Source organism: Carlito syrichta, unplaced genomic scaffold (genome assembly GCF_000164805.1).
Source record: "Carlito syrichta isolate Samal-C Ts95f unplaced genomic scaffold, Tarsius_syrichta-2.0.1 Scaffold314013, whole genome shotgun sequence".
Lineage (NCBI taxonomy): Eukaryota > Metazoa > Chordata > Mammalia > Primates > Tarsiidae > Carlito > Carlito syrichta.
In genome coordinates, this window is record NW_007258109.1 from 28,457 (window position 1) to 47,349 (window position 18,893).

The following is an 18,893-nucleotide window of genomic DNA, read 5'->3' on the forward strand; positions in this document are numbered from 1 at the left end:
CCTCGGGCGGCGCTGCGCGTCCCCAGCCCTGGAAGAAGCGCTTCAACTTAAGACAACGCCTGGGAATTGCCGTGCAGGTGGCGGCCACAGTCCGGCCTGGGGGTCGCTTCGGATCGCGTCCAGTTGGAGCTCGGGGGTGGTGGAAGATGGAGTGGGTTTAGAGAGGATGTGAAAGAGACCAAACAATCATGTTTATGATGGGCGATCTGTCCCCAGTCACTGTGGCAACGGGAAGTCATTGGAAAGTGTGACTAGCGGCACTTCCTTACGGGCTGCCCTCTAGAGAGGAATGTAGCCTTGGACTCCGTAGGAGGGAAGGTAATTCTCGGAGCTTGCCCCAGGTCCTCGGCCAGGCAGCGGGCTGTGTTCCCTTCGGTTCTTAGAAGGGTAGACCGAGGTCTGAGGCTTTGTTTTAAAAGGAAGTGTCACGGCACTGATGTCGAGGCTTTATTTCTCTTTTCCTAGGGTGTCTTTTATGAATAATCAAAAGCAGCAGAAGCCAACGCTATCAGGCCAGCGTTTTAAAACCAGAAAAAGAGGTAAGTATTTAAGTTTTAATGTCACTAAACCTCGAGAAAATACAGAGAGGAACTGAATTTTTAGTTGACTACTGTTTCAGGTAACCCTTGGTTTTTCTACTGTTCTCCCAAGTCTTTCGTTTTTAGTGTCAGTAAATTTCTGAGCAGGTTAGTGCACCTACTTATTAGTGTGAAGGTAGAGTGCCTTTTAAAAAAAATAAATAAATGAGGACTGTGTTTTTACTAGCTAGCAGTTTCGAGCAGATGAGCAAATATGTTAAGTTGTGAAAGGAGAACTCCTATGTGGTCACATCTATTTTGTGAAGGTTGTCAGAAAAATTATCTCTATCCATGGAAGTTAATTATAGAATAGGATTCGCAATATAATGTATTTTGAAATAGAAACTTACTTAGGGAAGGTATGGAAATTATATCAACTACCTTTTTGTGTTAGTGGATACTTAAGTGAATATTGAATTCTGTAGCAAGGCACTGTGCTATTGATACAAAGCGAAATGAGATGCAGTCTCAGATACATTTTTGTATTACGCTTAATATTTTCCCAATGCCTTTTTCCCCCTGTGTTGCCCAGGCTGGTCTCAGAATTCCTGGGTTCAACCAGGAATAGCCTCCTGAGTAGCTGGAGCTACAGGTGCATGCTACTGCACCCAAAACACTTGTAAATATTATTGCTGAAAAAGCACATTATCTTTATTTTCCAGGAAGTTTTGAGGAAATAGAGAACTGGGTCAGCTACTGGTTGTTAAGTTTTTTCTTCTTATACGCTAAGTAGCTGACACTTTGAGATTTATATTCTAGAATCTTACAATCTCTACCCCATGTAGATTGGGGGAACCAAAGTGTGATTTGATTCTAGTCTTTGCAGATTCATTTAGATTTAGCTGGTAAATTGTATTAAGGGGCAGGATTTGTAGACTAGAGCAGTTCGATAGCGATGGAAAGTCTGTATCCTCTGAATATGTGATTCCTTGCTGCTATGTGCATTCTGATATCACCTTTGTATAAATAGTAGCAGCAACTATTATTATTACCAGCATCAGGGAAAGGTGTTGCCTTCCCAGTTGTAGGTAAAGATCATTTGTGGCCTCCTGACTATTGATTAGGATCTTGAGTAGGGTAAACAGCCATCTTTGTTTGACTAGGACAGAGGGGGTTCTGTGACACAGGCCTCTCAGTGCTAAAACCCATAAAGTCCCAGGCAAATAGGAGTTTGTTGCTTTGGTGCTGTGTGAAAATGAAGATGTCATCCGACCTAAATGGGGAGATCAAACTTTCCCCATGAAGGAAACTCAGTAGAGACCTGGTGTGCGCACAAGGCACTGGCCTAAACGCTTTCTGTTTTGTTAATATTTACAACTCTGTGGAATAGGTACTATTATTTTTTTTTTGAGTTGGCATCTCACTCTGTCACCCAGGCTGGAGTACAGTGGCACACTCACGGCCATTGCAGCCTCAACGTACTGGGCTCACGTGATCCTTCTGCCTCAGCCTTGAAAGTAGCTGGAACCACAGGCACCCGCCATCCCTCCTGGCTAATTTTTTTTTAATTTATTGTAGAGACAAGGTCTCCCCCAAGTTACCCAGGCTAGTCTCGAACCCCTGGGCTCTTGGACACTCCTATTGCACTCAACAGAATAGTTACTGAATTCTCCTATTTTACAATAGGGGAATTCAGGCCTGGAGCATGAGGTGTAGTTGCTTGAGTTTAGATGGCTCTGTGGGAACCAGGTAGTTTACCTCCAGAGTCCATGCTCTGAACACTATACAGTTGTCTCTTTTTTTTTGAGTTGGAGTCTCACTCGGTTGCCCAGACTGGAGTGCAGTGGCCGCTCTCGGCTACCGCAGCCTCGACCTGCTGGGCTCTGGCGATCCTTCCGCCTCAGCCTTCCAGGTAGCCAGAATTACAGGCATGCGCTCCCACACCCGGCTGATTCTTTGATTTATTGTAGAGATGAGGTCTCGCTGCCCAGGCGGGTCTCGAACCCGCGGGCTCAGGCAATCCACTCACCTCAGCCTCCAAAGGCGCGGGATTACAGGCTGAGCCACTGAGCCCGGCTACAGTTGTCTCTTAATTGCCTCATTTCTCTAAGTTTTCCTTCTAAATAATGGTGGGAAAGATCTACCTCACAAGGTTGTAAACAGGATTAAAGCAAAATACCTAATACAGTTTCTATCATAATGAATGCTGAGTAAATACACTTTCTAAAGACTTCCTCAATAAATGCCAAGTGAGTGGTTAGGTTTTTGGGTCTTTTGTTTGTTTAGTGCTATGGGCATTTAAAGGAAAGAATTAAGAACCCCAGTGTTTGGGCAGAATTTCAAAGAGATAAAATTTGCCTGTTTAGAGAATGGCCTAAGTTTTGAGAAAGCCAAGGGGCAGTAGGTAGAAGGGTATTCCAGGTAGAAATGACCTCGTGGCAGTCGGAACATGAGAAACGAACACATTGGGCTCATTATGAGATTTACTGGGAAAGGGAGTAGGAGGAGAGGTTCACACTTCTTGAGTCGGCCATCCTGCCTGCACCTCACAGAAACGCACAGAGGACGTGAACTTAACCTCCCGTCATGTTTGCTTGTTGCCAGTCTTGGGTAACCTAGTTTGTGTCTGCTTTACTTTTGCTGCTGAAATAACCGAAATTATGATAAATTTAGTTAACTTAGTAGTTATAGCTTCATAAGGTGTGGCATTTTGGTAAACCTTTTAAAACTAAGTGTCTTGGATTCCCCCCAGATGAAAAAGAGAGGTTTGACCCTACTCAGTTTCAAGACTGTATTATTCAAGGCTTAACTGAAACTGGTACTGATTTGGAAGCAGTAGCTAAGTTTCTTGATGCTTCTGGAGCAAAACTTGATTACCGCCGATATGCAGAAACTCTCTTTGACATTCTGGTGGCCGGTGGAATGCTGGGTAAGTGTCTTGTGTTTGTGGCTTTAATAATTTAGGGAATTGCAATGTATGGAGAATCCAGAAGATGAACTATTTGACAGGCCTATTAAAATGGGGTGGTCTGGGTTGTATTGTGTTTATTTTTACCCTTGTAGGCTTTTCCATGTTTTTCTCATACATCTGGTCTGTCTAGTCTCATTTGAAGTCTGTTGCAGAACCATAACCCTTAGGATGACTCTTCTTTTTCTAATAACTAAGACATCCTCAGTGATTTTTTTTTCCAACCTGTGTTTGTACACGCCCAATGGAGAAACGCTTACCTCTTGTTCTGTCCTGCGAAAGAGACTTCTGTATACCTACAGTCTCTGTCCTGCACTGCTCAATACAGTGGCCACTAGCTGCCTGTGACTGTCAAGTACTGACAAGCTGACTTTGTTATTAGTTCATCTTTTAGAATGCTGATCATTTTGTAATGAAAATTCTTGTAGAAAGTTAAGATTGAAATGATTGCTAATATAAAATGAAAGTGACCATACATTTTTTGTAAACTATACCTTAGCCCCAGGTGGTACACTGGCAGATGACATGATGCGTACAGATGTCTGTGTGTTTGCAGCACAAGAAGACCTAGAGACCATGCAAGCATTTGCTCAGGTAAATGAGGCTTTACATAGTTATTTTCAGTGGGCTACTGTCCATCGTTTAAGGGATGTTCTGCTTTTAATAGGTTGCAGGTAGAAAGTTGAAGGAGTATGCTGGGCTTGGTGGCTCAGCCTGTAATCCCAGCACTTTGGGAGGCCGAGGCGAGTGAACTGCCTGAGCCCATGGGTTCGAGACCTGCCCGGGCAACTTACTGAGACCTCATCTCTACAATACATTAAAAAAAAAAAAAAAAAATTAGCCAGGCGTAGTAGCGTGCGCCTATAGTTCCAGCTACTTTGAAAGGCTGAGGTGGAAGGATCACTGGCGCCCAGCAGGTTGAGACTGTGGTGGCCGGGAGCATGGCACTGCACTCTAGTCTGGGCAACAGAGTGAAACTCCAACTCTAAAAGAAAGTTGAAAGAGTTTTTTAAGTTTTAGGGATATTGTTGGTGCAGTGTGATGAATTAAAAACTTCAGATATGTGAAGGCCAACAAAACAGGGAAGGTTTAAATTGGCTCTCCTTTTTGTATTAGTCCCTCTGGAATTATTCCTCTTTTTTTTTTTTGGTTAGTTGGGGTCTCATTCTGTTGTTAAGCTGAAAAGGGAAATCAGTTTCCTGTTGTGCATTATAACAGGTAGAGAGTTTACCTCTTTGCTCTTCTAGAAATACCATGGGAAAGATCTCAGTGACCCTGATTTTGCTTTTTTAGGGACCTGGTAGCTGCACATATGAAATTATTGAATTCACTTAATGTTCTTCACAGGTTTTTAACAAGTTAATCAGGCGATACAAATACCTGGAGAAAGGTTTTGAAGATGAAGTAAAAAAGGTATGAGGAATAATTTACTTAGTGGAAAAGAGAAAGTTGAGGTTAGACAGAAGAATGTTAAATCCTAATTCCACCACAGATTTGAGCTAACTTTAGATATTTAGGTAGGCTGTTGATTTGGGGTATATAATTTAGTTTATCCAAATATTTCTGACTTGCTGTGCACTGTTTCTTAGCTCTGTGTGCAAATAAATGGCAAAGAGCTAAACATCAAAGTGGTTTTGTTCAGGAAATATAACCTACTTGGTATTTGAGTCTCATTCCTTAATATTTCACATGTAGATGCACATAGTAATAGTAACATTTATTGGGTACCAGGCACTATTCTCATTATATTGACTTATTATTTTTAAAAATGCTGTAAGGCAAGTTTCATGACTCATATTTTACATGTGAGAACACTGAGGCACAGTGGTGAAATAATTTGTTCAAGGTCACTCATCTGGTGAATAGTGTAACCATGGTGTAAATTTGGGTGGTTAGGCCCTGGAGCTCACAGGTTTAATAAATTGAGTGTGCTTCACTGCTTCTCTTAATGCAATGCAATTGTCCTTTTAACCTGTAAGTGTTTACTCTTTCAGCTGCTGCTGTTCTTGAAGGGTTTTTCTGAGTCAGAGAGGAACAAACTGGCGATGTTGACTGGTGTTCTTCTGGCTAATGGAACACTGAACGCATCCATTCTTAACAGCCTTTATAATGAAAATCTGGTTAAAGAAGGTAATCAGCCTTAGTGAAGGTGGAGTCAATAAGAGCATGATTTAAACAGTTCATTCCAATCCAGTAGATGTTTAATGTATACCGTTAGTATCTAGGTTTAATGGCTTTTTTTTTGAGTTGGAGTCTCCTTGCCACCTAGGCTGTAGTGCAGTGGCACACTCATGGCCTCCGCAGCCTTGACCTGCTGGATTCAGGCGATCCCTCCATTTCAGCCTTCCAGGCGTGTGCCACCACACCCAGCTAATTTTTTGTAGAGACAAGGTCTCGCCATGTTGCCCAGGCTGGTCTCCAACCTGTGGGCTCATGCAGTTCTCTCGCCTCCGCCTCCCAAAGTGCTGGGATTGCAGGCGTGAGCCATTGCACCCAGCTCTTAATGGCTTTCTTTAGAGTTTAGACAAAATATGGTTATATGTAATGAAAGTAAAGTGAGAGGTGCTGTGGGAACCTCAAAAGGGATGAATGCCAATTGGGAGACGTGGGGACATAATGGAGAGAATGACATTGAGGAAAATGTCAAACTGGAAAAGAAAATCAGCTCCCTGTTGCATTATTTGGTACAGTAAGTTTTTCAAGCTAACTTTTAACTACTTGGAGTACTGAACGCTTAAGTTACCTTACTCAAATTTTCACAACAGCTCTGTCAAGGGTTAGGGACTATTCCCCATAATTTACACTTTAGAAAACTTCAGCTTGGCCAAGAATATGCAAATAGCAGAAAGGGGGAAGTGGAGAAGTGGTCAACAGTGGCAGAGGAAGGTTCAGCATTAAACTTAGGGACGTGAGTGATCCTGTGTCATTGAATTGTGGAGAGGAAGATGGGCTGGAAGACCCTTCTGCTGAGCAGGCTTTGTTCTTTTCAGGGGTTTCAGCGGCTTTTGCTGTAAAGCTCTTCAAGTCATGGATAAATGAAAAAGACATCAATGCGGTAGCTGCAAGCCTTCGGAAAGTCAGCATGGACAACAGACTGATGGTTTGTCCCTTTCCTTTCTTCCCACTCTTGCCAGCAGATGTATTGAGAGAAATTTCTTATTTTTAAGTCTGAAAAAATGTTTTTGTTAATCTGATTTAAAGACCATTTAACCAGATGAAATTCTTCTTTTAGGAACTGTTTCCTGCCAATAAGCAAAGCGTTGAACACTTCACAAAGTATTTTACTGAGGCAGGCTTGAAAGAGCTTTCAGAGTATGTTCGGAATCAGCAAACTATAGGTGCACGGAAGGAGCTCCAGAAAGAGCTTCAGGAACAGATGTCCCGTGGGGATCCGTTCAAGGATGTAAGCTTGTTTTTTGTTTTTGTTTTTGTTTTTTTATGACTGAGCTTCTAGCATAGACATTCTCACTAACTTGAAAAACTAAAGTCGGCCGGGCAGCGTGGCTCAAGCCTATCATACTAGCACTTTGGGAGGCCAAGGTGAGGGGATTGCCTGAGCCCATGGGTTCGAGAACAGCCTGGGCAACTCGGCGAGACCTCGTCTCTACAATAAATCAAAAAATTAGCCAGGCATGGTGTCACGCACCTGTAGTTCCAGCTACTTGGAAGGCTAAGGCAGAAGGATCGCCTGAGCCCAGCAGGTTGACGCTGAGGTGGCCGTGAAAGTGCCACTGCACTCCAACCTGGGTGACAGAGTGAGACTCCAACTCAAAAAACAAAAGAGAAATTAAAGTCTTTTCATCGGGATGAATTTGAGTTAATAGTTAGAGAATATTGCCCTGCAACTTTGCCCCAGCCTTTGACACACGTTTATTCGGTGCCTTCCAGATGTCCAGAAACTAAGCCTGGGGTTCAGCTCTTCTGGGTCTAGAGGTTTTGTTTCCATGTGGTACTGCTAGTTGTACAGAAAGGTGTTATTATGTTTTTGTAAAAGGACTTAAGTTTATGTATGGAGTATGTGCATAGCAAAACTGACTTATGTTACTAAATTTTTATTTTGCAGATAATTTTATATGTCAAGGAGGAGATGAAAAAAAACAACATCCCGGAACCGGTGGTCATTGGAATCATCTGGTCAAGTGTCATGAGCACAGTGGAGTGGAACAAAAAAGAGGAGCTTGTAGCAGAGCAAGCCATCAAGCACTTGAAGGTATCCGAGCTGCACCTTGACAGGGTGGACTCTGGCTGCTTTTCTAAGAGGATTTGTCACATCCTATGGCTCCTGGGCATGACCACTAGCCAGCAGACAGATGCATAGTAACTGTTGGTGACAGCACTTGGCTCTAAGTTGGGCTTCCTTTGGTTCGCAGGTTAAACACAAGAACACATTTAGAAGAAGCTGCTTATGCCTGCAATTTGATGTTCACTTTTGAGGGGTTATTGGGAAATAGGAGTGCTCTTTTTTCCCTCTAAAATACAAATATTGTTTGACAGTTATTTTGAATACTTGCTGCAGCATTATCTTTTTGACTTAGGTGCTTAGATTTTTCTGCTTTACTGTTTGTTTTAGTTTCCAGTAAATAGATTATAGTTCACAGTGATTATAAAAGGTGGGTTGCGCCGGGCTCGGTGGCTCAGCCTGTAATCCCGCGCCTTTGGGAGGCTGAGGTGAGTGCATTGCCTGAGCCCGTGGGTTCGAGACCCGCCTGGGCAGCGAGACCTCATCTCTACAATAAATCAAAAAATCAGCCGGGCATGGTAGCGCATGCCTGTAATTCCGGCTACTTGGAAGGCTGAGGCGGAAGGATCACCAGAGCCCAGCAGGTCGAGGCTGTGGTGGCCGGGAGCGGCCACTGCACTCCAGTCTGGGCGACAGAGTGAGACTCCAACTCAAAAAAAAAAAATAAAAGGTGGGTTGCATTCTGTGTTTCAGGGGTTTGTAGTGGATGGTCATAGTCATGAGTGACTAAATCTTTACTCCCTTCCTTTTAAAAGCAATACAGCCCTCTACTTGCTGCCTTTACTACTCAAGGTCAGTCTGAGCTGACTCTGTTACTGAAGATTCAGGAGTATTGCTATGACAACATTCACTTCATGAAAGCCTTCCAGAAAATAGTGGTGCTTTTTTATAAAGGTAATTTAAGTTTTAAATTTTGTGAATATTTTAATGCAAATCCTTGAACACTCAAAATAATTGAAATGAGTAGTTACCTGAATATCAGCTCCCTGAAATATTTTACTTGTAGAGTCACCTTTATGGCCAGGCATAGTGGTTCACTCCTATCATCCCAGCACTTTGCGAGGCTGAGGCAGGAGGATCGCTTGAGGCCAGTTGTTCAAGACCAGCCTGACTAACAAAGTGAGACCCTGTCTCTAATGTAAAAACAACTTTTTTTTTTAAAGAAGTTGCCTCTGATTGAGTGCTTTTTTAGTGTATTGGTATTAAAATATCTCTAGACTTCATTTGCAAGCTAAGTTATAAAATCTAAAGCCTTCATTTTGCACCCTCAGACACGCCTGTCTCTGTAGTCTCCAGCAGGTACGGAGCCTGCTTCTCCTCCTTCCCCACTCCTGATGGTAACTATCACTAGTCCTTCAGGGGCAGTTCAGAAGTGCTTCTGTAAAGTTCCATTTCCATTATTGTTCCCTTTTCTGTGGTCCCAGTTCCAGGAACATGGTGGGTGAGAGTCCATTGTAGTTATTGAATTACTGTGTTTGGTGGTAACACTTCTAAATTCTGAATTTATAAGGCCAGCCTCAATCGTCATGTGGTTGGTGTGCACACATATTCTATCCCCTCGTTTTCACTGGTGGTTTTGTTGGTGTCTGTAATTTTCTATTTTATGCTTAGAATAGTAATCTACCTTGATACCCAGAACTTTTTTTTTTTAAAGACTGTATGGGGTGATGAACTCAGTATTTATGCTTCAGTGATTAGGTTTCTTGAAAGCATTTATACACCTTCATCCTGCTCTAAGATTATTAGAAACAATCCTTGAGACCAGTCATGGTGGCACACACCTATAATCCCAGCACTATGGGAGGCTGAGGCAAGAGGATTGCCTGATTCTGAGGTTCAAGACCAACTTGGGCAACTTGATGAGACCTTGTCACTAAATTAAAAAATTAGTCAGCTGTGGTGGCGTACACCTGTGGTTCCAACTACTTGGGAGGCTGAGGGAGATGGATTACTTCAACCCAGAAGGTAGAGGCTGTAATGAGCTGTGATCATACCACTTGCACTCCAGCCTGGGCAGGCATGGAGACTCCAACTCAAAATAAATAAGCAGTTCTTGAAAAGGTCTTTAGATTCTTGGATTTCTGAGCATGGCTCTATGAAATAGAAGAATTTTTTCTTTTTTCTTTTTATTTTTTTGAGTTGGAGTCTCACTCTGTCACCCAGGCTGGAGTGCAGTGGCCACTCCCGGCCACTGCAGCCTCGATCTACTGAGCTCCGGCGATCCTTCCACCTCAACCTTCTGAGTAGCTGGGACTAGAGGCGAATGCTACCACGCCTGGCTAATTTTTGATTTATTGTAGAGATGAGGTCTCACCAAGTTGCCCAGGCGGGTCTCAAACCCGCAGGCTCAAGCAGTCCATTCACCTCAGCCTCCAAAGCGCTGGGATTACAGACTGAGCCACCAAACCCAGCTGACTTTTTCTTTTTAATAAAATTGTCTTTTTTTGACACCTAAAAAAATTAATGAATTTTCTGTCTAATATCCCTGATTATTTAACACAGGGTTTTTTGGCTTTTATTTTGTTTTTAGTCTGAGTCTTAACTCTGTTGGTCCAGGCTGAAGTGCAGTGGCATACGGCTACTGCAGCCTCAACCTGCTGGAGTCAGGTGATCCTTCCAAGTAGCTGGAACTGTGGGCACGTGCCACCACACCAGGCTAATTTTTTTTATTTATTGTAGAGATGAGGTCTTGCCATGTTGCCCAGACTGGTCTCAAACTCTTGGGCTCAGGTAATCCTCTCACTTTCACCTCTCAAATTACTGGGATTACAGGCATGAGCCACTATGACCAGCCTATACGGTTTCTTAACTTTGGCATTGCTAATATTTTGGGCCAGTTAATTCCAGTAAATGACTATCTTTCGTGTGGCATCCCCGGCCTCTGTCCAGTAGATGCCAGTAGCACCTCTTTCTAATGTGACAGCCAAGAATGTCCCTTGGGGGCAAAATTGCTTTCAGTTGAGAAAAATCACCTTTTTTTTTCCCCCAGTTTATTGTAGGGTTGTACTTTGGCAACAGGTTGATAAAACTCTCTTAATATAGGGGTCTTGTTTCCTTTTTTCTGTACTGCCCGAAATTAATGGTTGTGAAGAAGCCAGAGTTTTAAATAACAGATTTATCTTGCAAACAACGAAAGTAACGGTACTTAACTTTTTAGTAGGCTCTTGCCTGCCAAGCGGGCATTTGCACCTTAGGTGGTTCTAACTGCCCGAAGTAGAGAAATCTTTAAAATTCCACTAATGCAATGATTCTTCTTCAAAGCTGAGGTCCTGAGTGAAGAGCCCATTCTGAAGTGGTATAAGGATGCGCATGTTGCAAAGGGGAAAAGCGTCTTCCTTGAGCAAATGAAAAAGTTTGTAGAGTGGCTCAAAAATGCTGAAGAGGGTAAGTCCCATCTGTTGTGCAGTTTGTTTGGTGATGCTTGGAGCCTAATTTTAATGTGACCTTGGTATGTGTCCTTTCATTCTGGTGCCACTTGGTTCCTGGAGTACAGATTTTCTCACGATTGACTTCAGGCAGGTAAAGAAAACTAACTTCAGTTATTCGTGTATTGATGACTCAGCCATATACTAAACATTCTTAGGGAAATTGAAACTTTTGAGAATATTTGGTATTTGGGGACTCTGAGATTTCTAAGTGAATACTTTTGAATATCCCTCTCATCTAAGTAGAATTATTATTAGAATTTCTTATGATAAAAAATTTAAAGTTATAAATGGGAGCATTTGCCTTCTGATATATAATGCTTGACTGCATTTTTCCCCCTTTCTAGAATCTGAGTCTGAAGCTGAAGAAGGTGACTGAATTTCGAAACTGCACCCTCAGTAAAGCAAACAGGAGTTGTAGATACAATGTCATGTCTCATGTGTCCTGGTTCTTACATCTTCCTACCTCCCTATATCAAGCATGATATAAGGGCTTTCATGGCAAATTTTATTTTAACTGTTTCTGTGGTTACTGGAGATGTTGGATTTAGTTTCTGAAACCATGTTTGAAGTAGCTACAGGAGCTATAGATTTGAATCTAATGTTGCATTTATCTTTTCAGTTATCTTCTACCTCCTGTATTTTCTACTGTAATAATGTAATTTAAGGCCTTCCACAATGAACAGTTCACTTTATTCCCTGGGTTTTCTATAAACAGTTTTCAAGATATGATTTGGTTAAAAATAATTTGTTATAAAAATTCTGTTTGCAAATTAAACTGTATAAGTATCCAAAGTCTCAAAAGGCAATGATTTGTGTGATAATGTGGTCGGCCCAGAGCCCTGCTCATCAGTGAAAAACTCATCAGCAGTCATTGGATTCATTCCCATGAATCGAGTATTTGGGCCATTACTTGCATATTAACATTTTCTTGCATTTCTTACCCCAGATGTCCTTGCTTGCTCTCTGGTTTCCATCCTTAGTGAAGCCAGAAGTGTAGGAACTCACATGTGCAGTGGCAGTGGGAAGAGCTGAGCTTTTTCCCCACTGAGAACCTTTTGCATTCACTTTGTATCTTCCCAGCAAAACAAATGGGTATTCTTTACAAGTACAACCATTTGCAAATGTATCTTAGAAAAGTCTTGTCATTTAGAGTATTTTTTGCTCAGAATACACATGGATTGATAGAAAAGGAACTTGTAAAGGAGTTTGAGTAAAGTAAATGACCATACTAAATACGAAACCCAGTAAAAATTGAAAATTTTAACAGCATGTTCTCACTGGGAATCTAGATACGATTTAGATTTCCATTGGCTTGGAGTATTTGTCATGAAGAATGAAGTGCAGTTGGTCGTACTGGCCTGGCTTTGTCCTGTGAACGAGTTCAGTGAGGACTCACGAATCTTGCTATTAACATACCGTAGTTGCCATTTGTTAATTGCCATGAGCCAAATATTTCTTCTATACAAGTAATCATTTATTTTTAATGGCTGCCTTTTAGTTTTCATCTTTCCTTTCTTGCTGCTACCCATCTATGTATATAGTCTTTAGGGGGGAAAAATGTAGCCACATTTTTTAATGGAAAGACTTTGTGTCAAAAGTGAGCATTTTGAAGGTTTATTTGGTGAAAGAAACTAGCCTGAAATAAGGTCACCAGAGACTGAGTGGAAACTGCTGCTTTTGAAGGTGCCATTCTTTGGAACCAAGAGTTTCGTGTTTAAAAGTTAATCTTGAGGGAATAACATGTAATATAATTTGAAATAAAAGTATAATGAACTTAAAAAGAACATTATAACTGATAATATTGTGAATGGGGAGAATTTGTTAAATGAATAACTTTGATAAAGTTTTCATGCACATGCAAAATGTATTCACTAGATTTCTACATAGTGATCTGCTTTTACTTTGTAATTTGTAGTCCTCAAAAGACTTTTTTTAAAAAAATAAAGTCCATCCTTACACCTTAGGCATTTATAGATTAGTTTTTTTGGTAAATTCCATGTTAATATGTAGTAGTATTATTTGTTGTGTGCTCAGACGTCTTTACTGTACAGCATTAAATAATTATTCCTTTCATCCTTATGACTCCCAAACTGTAAACACCTACACAGAATTCTGATGTAGCTGAAATTATATTAACAATTCTACAACCAAGTCATCATTGCATGTTACTGCCGTACCAAGTGTGCCCTGTTTTATTATATACCGTGTATAGTGAGAATGTGTAGTCTTCCAGAACTACGTTATGATCTTTGATCATAGTTTTTTCCTTCATAATGACACGGTAGTGTTAACTTAGTACAATATCATAGTAAATGAATAAGTCGCCTATTACGTGAAGAAAGGGAATGCTGTAGTAAAAGATAGGTTTTCATTTTGAATCTTACGTGGTAATTTTTTAGCTCAGCCAATGCCAATGTATGGCCTCAAACATGTAATTAATATATATGTTAGATTGTACTTTTAATGATTGGATAAATGCTAATTGATTTTCTTTACCTGGTGTCAGTTTCTAAGAATGTCACCTCTTGGAAACTAGTATTATTAGAGCTGATTATGTTTCTTAATCTTGCTCTGGGAGTATAGCCCTAGAGATACTTACTCTGTTCTTTAAAAAACTTCATATTTCAAAAATGGCCCCCAGCTGTTGTGATGTGGCACAGTGATGGTAGTGGGGGGAATATTTGTGGCCAAGAGGTTGACTTCTCATCCCATTTTTCTAAGGCTTTTTCCCATTACCAGCACCCCTAAGCTATGTGTGTCAGATACGCTATATGTATTGTACCTGTGCTTCAGGCAATTTTTTGAGTTGGAGCCTCACTCTGTTGCCCAGACTGGAGTACAGTGGCACGCCCACGGCCACCTCAGCCTTGACCTGTTGGGCTCAGGTGATCCTTCCACCTCAGCCTTCCTAGTAGCTGGAACCGCAGGCACGCGCCTCCACACTCAGCTAATTTTTGTGATTTATTGTAGAGATGAGGTCTTGCCGAGTTGTCCAGGCTGGTCTCAAACCCCTGGGATCAGACAGTCCTCTTGCTTCTGCCTCCCAAAGTGCTGGGATTACAGGTGTGAGCCACTATGCCCATCTGTCTTAAAGGAGAAGAAGTCCTGCTTATAGGCATTTGCACTGGCAGACATAACTTGATGCTTACCTGTACTGTGAAGCAGTACTGTTTTCTGTCAGGGTCAGTAAAAATAGGCAACATTTTTTTCTGCCCATCACTTCTGCCAGTTGTGCTTGTCCATTAGTCCTCTGTAGGCACCCAGCAGAGTGTCTCCCATTGGCTTTTGAGTTCTTCACAGCTTCTCACTTGGTTGTAAATGTATCATGTAGAATCAATGGGGTTCCTTCTATAAAAATGTATAAAAAACAGTGAAAATCCTGTGTTTTAACGTTGCGGGCATAACAATGATAGTGAAATTTTACTGTCAGCAGGCGGCTTGCGGGAACTTGGCAGCCATTGATTGGCTTTAAATGTAACATAGAAGCCAAAGTTTTAGTGAGCATTATTACTTAGACTAATGAGTTACCTTGTAAAGATACTCCTCAGATGCTATTTACAGGTGCCAATGTAAAATAGGTTCCTAAGTACTCCTGTGAGAATCTTAGCCAGTTGCCTTGCTGTGGTGTTCCCATGTCTCCAGTCCGGTATTACATGAAGCATTTCTGTTCCACCCCTACTGAGGCCTAAAAGTATTAGGAATAAAGTTTTCAGTAGGCTTGTTTTAAATGGAATTTGAATGTGTGATAAGTTCTTCTGACATCAAAGTAATGAATTTATAACTGGCTTTCCTTTGGATTGAGTGGTTTAGTATGAGCATGCACGTCTTAGGCATGATCGGGTCAAATTGTGGGTCAGAGAGACTTCCTGGTTCCTTCCCACTTTCCCCCTCATTTAACTATGGGCATTTAGCAGCCGTATCAAATCCAATCGCTTTCATTTTCCAATGCATTTACTTTTATCTTGATTCTAGGTTTATAGTCTCAGCTCTTAATGAGTTGAAAGAATGAAGATATTTGACAGATGTACTCAGTCACTGTCAGTTTTGTACCCTTAATCAGAACCTTAGTTGAAAGCTCAACTGCTTGCGGTACCCACTCTAGTGTCTTAGAGCTTTGTAGGCTTTATCCAGAAGGACTGATGCCTTGTTCAGCTGTGGTACAATTAGCTGTTTTATGGTTGTGTAATGGGTTTGGGCTGCTACAGTGTTATCAAGTGTAACTGAGCTGTTCTGTTTCAGAGAACTCCCAGTCCTAGTAACCATTTAAAACTAAGCAAAGCCAACTAGGAGCCAGTTCATGCTAACATGGTTAAGGGCAAACTGGAAATGTTTTTTGTAAGGCTGAAATCCTAAAGACTGCTTAAAAGTTAACTTGGATGGAAACTTGTCGGAAATGAGTGATCTGTTTGTAGATGGAAGCCTCTGTTACTTCAGAAAGACATTCAGCAGTCTGGTATTTTCAGAATAAAGTACTTTGTGAATACGGCTTATTTCCATCCCAGTTAGGAGTGCAGCGCCCGGCACAGACACGGAAGGACAAGAAGACCAGAGAGCCGGAGGTACAGACGGCTCGCACGCCCAGCGCCCGAGCACACACCCACCCGCTATCCTACTACCGCGCTGTTTAATTGTGAAAACTTGCTTCTTGTCTGTACCCTTGACATTGAATAAACTCTCATGAGACTCTTGTTGCGGTAGAGGACACAGTGACTGTCAGTTGATTGGTGTACACAAGCCCGAGGCCCCAGTCTTCCCCACCCTGCCCCTGTGTGTCTGAGGCCTGGGCCTCTGGCCCTTCCTCCAAGTCCACTTGGGCTTGTGTATGGCTCACACGTACTTTAGACCGTTACCCACACATCTCCAAAACTGCCAGTGTTTCATTTCAAAAGATCGAATAAACCATCTGCTCCAGAAAGCTTCCGGTCCTATGTGCTTCAGCCCAGGTGTCTACAGGGTCAGATCCTGTCCATGCCAACTCCAAAATAACCTCTCCAGTGCTGCCACTGTCATTCAAGACACTCGTGCCTGGTTAGTGACCGCTGTCATTTGCTTCATTTTTTGACCAACAGCCAGGGTAGACTAAATGCATCGAGTTGAACTTTTTGTTGTTTTGACTTGGAGTCTCTCGCCCAGGCTGGAGTGCAGTGGCACGCGCACAGCCACCACAACCTACTGAACTCAGGTGATTCTTCCATATCAGCCTTCCAAGTAGCTGGAACCACAGGCATGCGCCACCACGCCCACCTAATTTTTTGGTTTATTGTAGAGGTAAAGTCTTACAAAGATGCCCAGGTGAGTCTCAAACCCCTGAGCTCAGGCAAACCTCTTGCATAGGCCTCCCAAAGTGCTGGGATTACAGGTGTGAGCCACTGCACCGAGCAGGGAGATAAACATTTAAAAGTCTTTGCCTGTGTGCCTGAGCCCAGGAGGTCGAGGCTGCAGTGAGCTGCGATCGTGCCACTGCACTCCAGCCTGAGCGACAGAGTGAGACCTCGGGTCAAAATATAAAAAGGAAAAAAACTCTGCACCTGGAAGGTCTTGCATGAACTCATCTACCTTTTCCTCTTATTAGTACTGTGTGCTTAGTGACTGGTAGTGCTTGTCACATAGTAAGAATGCAAATAATTAAAGGAGAACAAAAACATGGACGATACTTCTTGGATTACTAACAAGGGAGGATGGAGTGAGGAAAGGAGAGAAGCTTACAAAACCCATCAACTCAAGCTGGGCGCGGTGGCTCATGCCTGTAATCTTAGCACTTTGAGGTTAAGGCAAGAGGATTGCCTGAGCCCAGGGATTCGAGACCAGCCTGGGTAACATGGTGAGACCTCATCTCTACAATAAATCAAAAATTAGCTGGGCGTGGTAGCGCACGCCTGTAGTTCCAGCTACTTGGAAGGCTGAGGCAGAGGATCGCCGGAGCCCAGTAGGCTGATGCTGGAGTGGCTGTAAGCAAGCCACTGCACTCCAGTCTGGGGGACAGAGTGAGACTCCAACTCAAAAAAAAAAAAATAAATAACAGATGAGGGTCTCACTATGTACAGGCTGGAGTGCAGTGGAGACTCACTGGTATAATCCCACTACTGATGAGCACGGGGGTTTTCACTTCACTCCTTCAACCTGTTCCCTGCTCCTGGGATGTCAGTATATTGATGCCAAACTTAGTGCAGACAGGTTACTATCAACACAGAGCCCAGAATAGGGCTCAAGTGATCCTCCTGCCTCAGCCTCTAAGTAGCTGGGACTATGGGCGTACACCCCCATGCTGAGCTTATTATCATTATTAAAAGATAACTAGGGGCCAGGCAAGGTGGCTCACACCTGTAATCCCAGCACCGAGAGGCAGAGGCGAAGCGACTGAGCCCAGGGGTATGAGACCAGCCTGGATAACGTGGCAAGACCTCATCTCTATAATAAATCAAAAAATTAGCATGTGCCGTGTAGTTCCAGCTACTTAGAAGGCTGAGGTGGAAGGAGGGATTACCTGAGCCCAGCAGGCTGTGGCTGCGGTGACCATGAGTGTGCCACTGCACTCCAGCCTAGGTGACAGAGACTCTGACTCAAAAAATAAAGACAACTAGGCCAGGAGTGATGGCTCATGCCTGTCTGTATTCCCAAAAACTGAGGTGAGGGATTGCTTTGAGCCCAGGAGTTCAAAACCAGCCTGGACAACACAAGACCACCTCTACAAAAAAATAAAAAAGTTAGCCAGGTGTGGTGGCTGGCATGCATCTATGTAGTCCCAGTTACTCGGCTACTTGGGAGGCTGAAACAGGGGGATCGCCTGAGCCTAGGAATTTGAGGCTGCAGTGAGCTGTGATCGTGCCACTGAACTCTACCCTGGGCACCCTGTAGAGTGAGACTCCGACTCAGAAAAGCAAAACACACATAAGACTGAAAGGCACAGAGCAGCCTTGGGAGCCCAGGAATAACATGGTGACAAGCTATTCCTGGCTTCTCCTTTTGCCTCACCTATCCTAAACCTGACGCTGGAGAAACTGGCAAGTGGAAACACCAATAGGTGCAGGAGAAAAAGTCTCAGAACAAGTTGAGGCTGGGCATGGAGGATGAGGTGAAGATTGCTTGAGCCCGGGAGTTTGAGACCATCCTGGGCAACACGAGATCCCGGCTCTACAAAAACAAAAAAGTCATCTCCGGCCAGGCCAGGAAAAGGGTAGGCTAAACCGACAGAGATGTTCAGGCAATGACTGCTCTACTCAGCCAAAAGTTACAGGAAGAACTCAGGCCCCACCACAGCCACCAGCGGAAACTGAGCAGGGGATGACTCCCGCCCTCACCAGGTAATGAGGTTCCCCAGTCCCTGAGAAGGTCCTGTCCGGGGATGGTTGAGCAGGAGCCAGCCTTCCCTCCCTGCAGGTGGCAACAGTCCTCTCCACCCCACAATGTCAGCAGAGGCCATCTGGAGGCCTGGCCTTCCGTCCCATCAGGGGTAACAAGACAACCCTCCCCGCCATCCCCGAGTGTGGCAGCTGAGGTGGTCAGTGATGATAGCCCACTCCACCAGGGCCAGCGAAGGCCACATGAGGCCACGAGGTAATCCCGCACTTCCCAGCCAGGGGGCAGCAGAAGCCAGGTGGGGGCCAGAATTCCCACCCGGCCCAGCAATCATGGGCGTCCCTCCCTGAGCCTGGCCGTCCAGAAGCCGAGTGCTCTTGGACGTCAGCCCCCACTGGGCAGTGACAAAGAGGTGCCCACTTTCCCACGAGGATGGTATCAGA

General features: G+C 43.3%; 1 protein-coding gene across 3 annotated transcripts in view; it reads left to right on the forward strand.

Annotated features, from left to right (window-relative positions):
* Positions 1-13,127, forward strand: part of BZW1 (basic leucine zipper and W2 domains 1) — a 13,954-nt gene extending 827 nt beyond the window's left edge. The window contains exons 2-13 of one of the 3 annotated variants that reach the window (XM_008070768.1): positions 466-539; positions 3,271-3,447; positions 3,986-4,080; positions 4,834-4,899; positions 5,481-5,616; positions 6,477-6,586; positions 6,719-6,889; positions 7,550-7,696; positions 8,482-8,620; positions 10,988-11,110; positions 11,220-11,245; positions 11,499-13,127. In XM_008070768.1, coding sequence (XP_008068959.1) covers positions 476-539; positions 3,271-3,447; positions 3,986-4,080; positions 4,834-4,899; positions 5,481-5,616; positions 6,477-6,586; positions 6,719-6,889; positions 7,550-7,696; positions 8,482-8,620; positions 10,988-11,110; positions 11,220-11,245; positions 11,499-11,636 — 1,392 coding nt within the window. In that variant the 5' untranslated portion in view covers positions 466-475 and the 3' untranslated portion in view covers positions 11,637-13,127. Of the gene's footprint in view, positions 1-465; positions 540-3,270; positions 3,448-3,985; positions 4,081-4,833; positions 4,900-5,480; positions 5,617-6,476; positions 6,587-6,718; positions 6,890-7,549; positions 7,697-8,481; positions 8,621-10,987; positions 11,115-11,219; positions 11,246-11,498 lie in introns of all 3 variants that reach the window. The other 2 variants (XM_008070769.2, XM_021718919.1) reach the window with 2 other exon arrangements.
* The last annotated feature ends 5,766 nt before the right edge of the window (positions 13,128-18,893 follow it).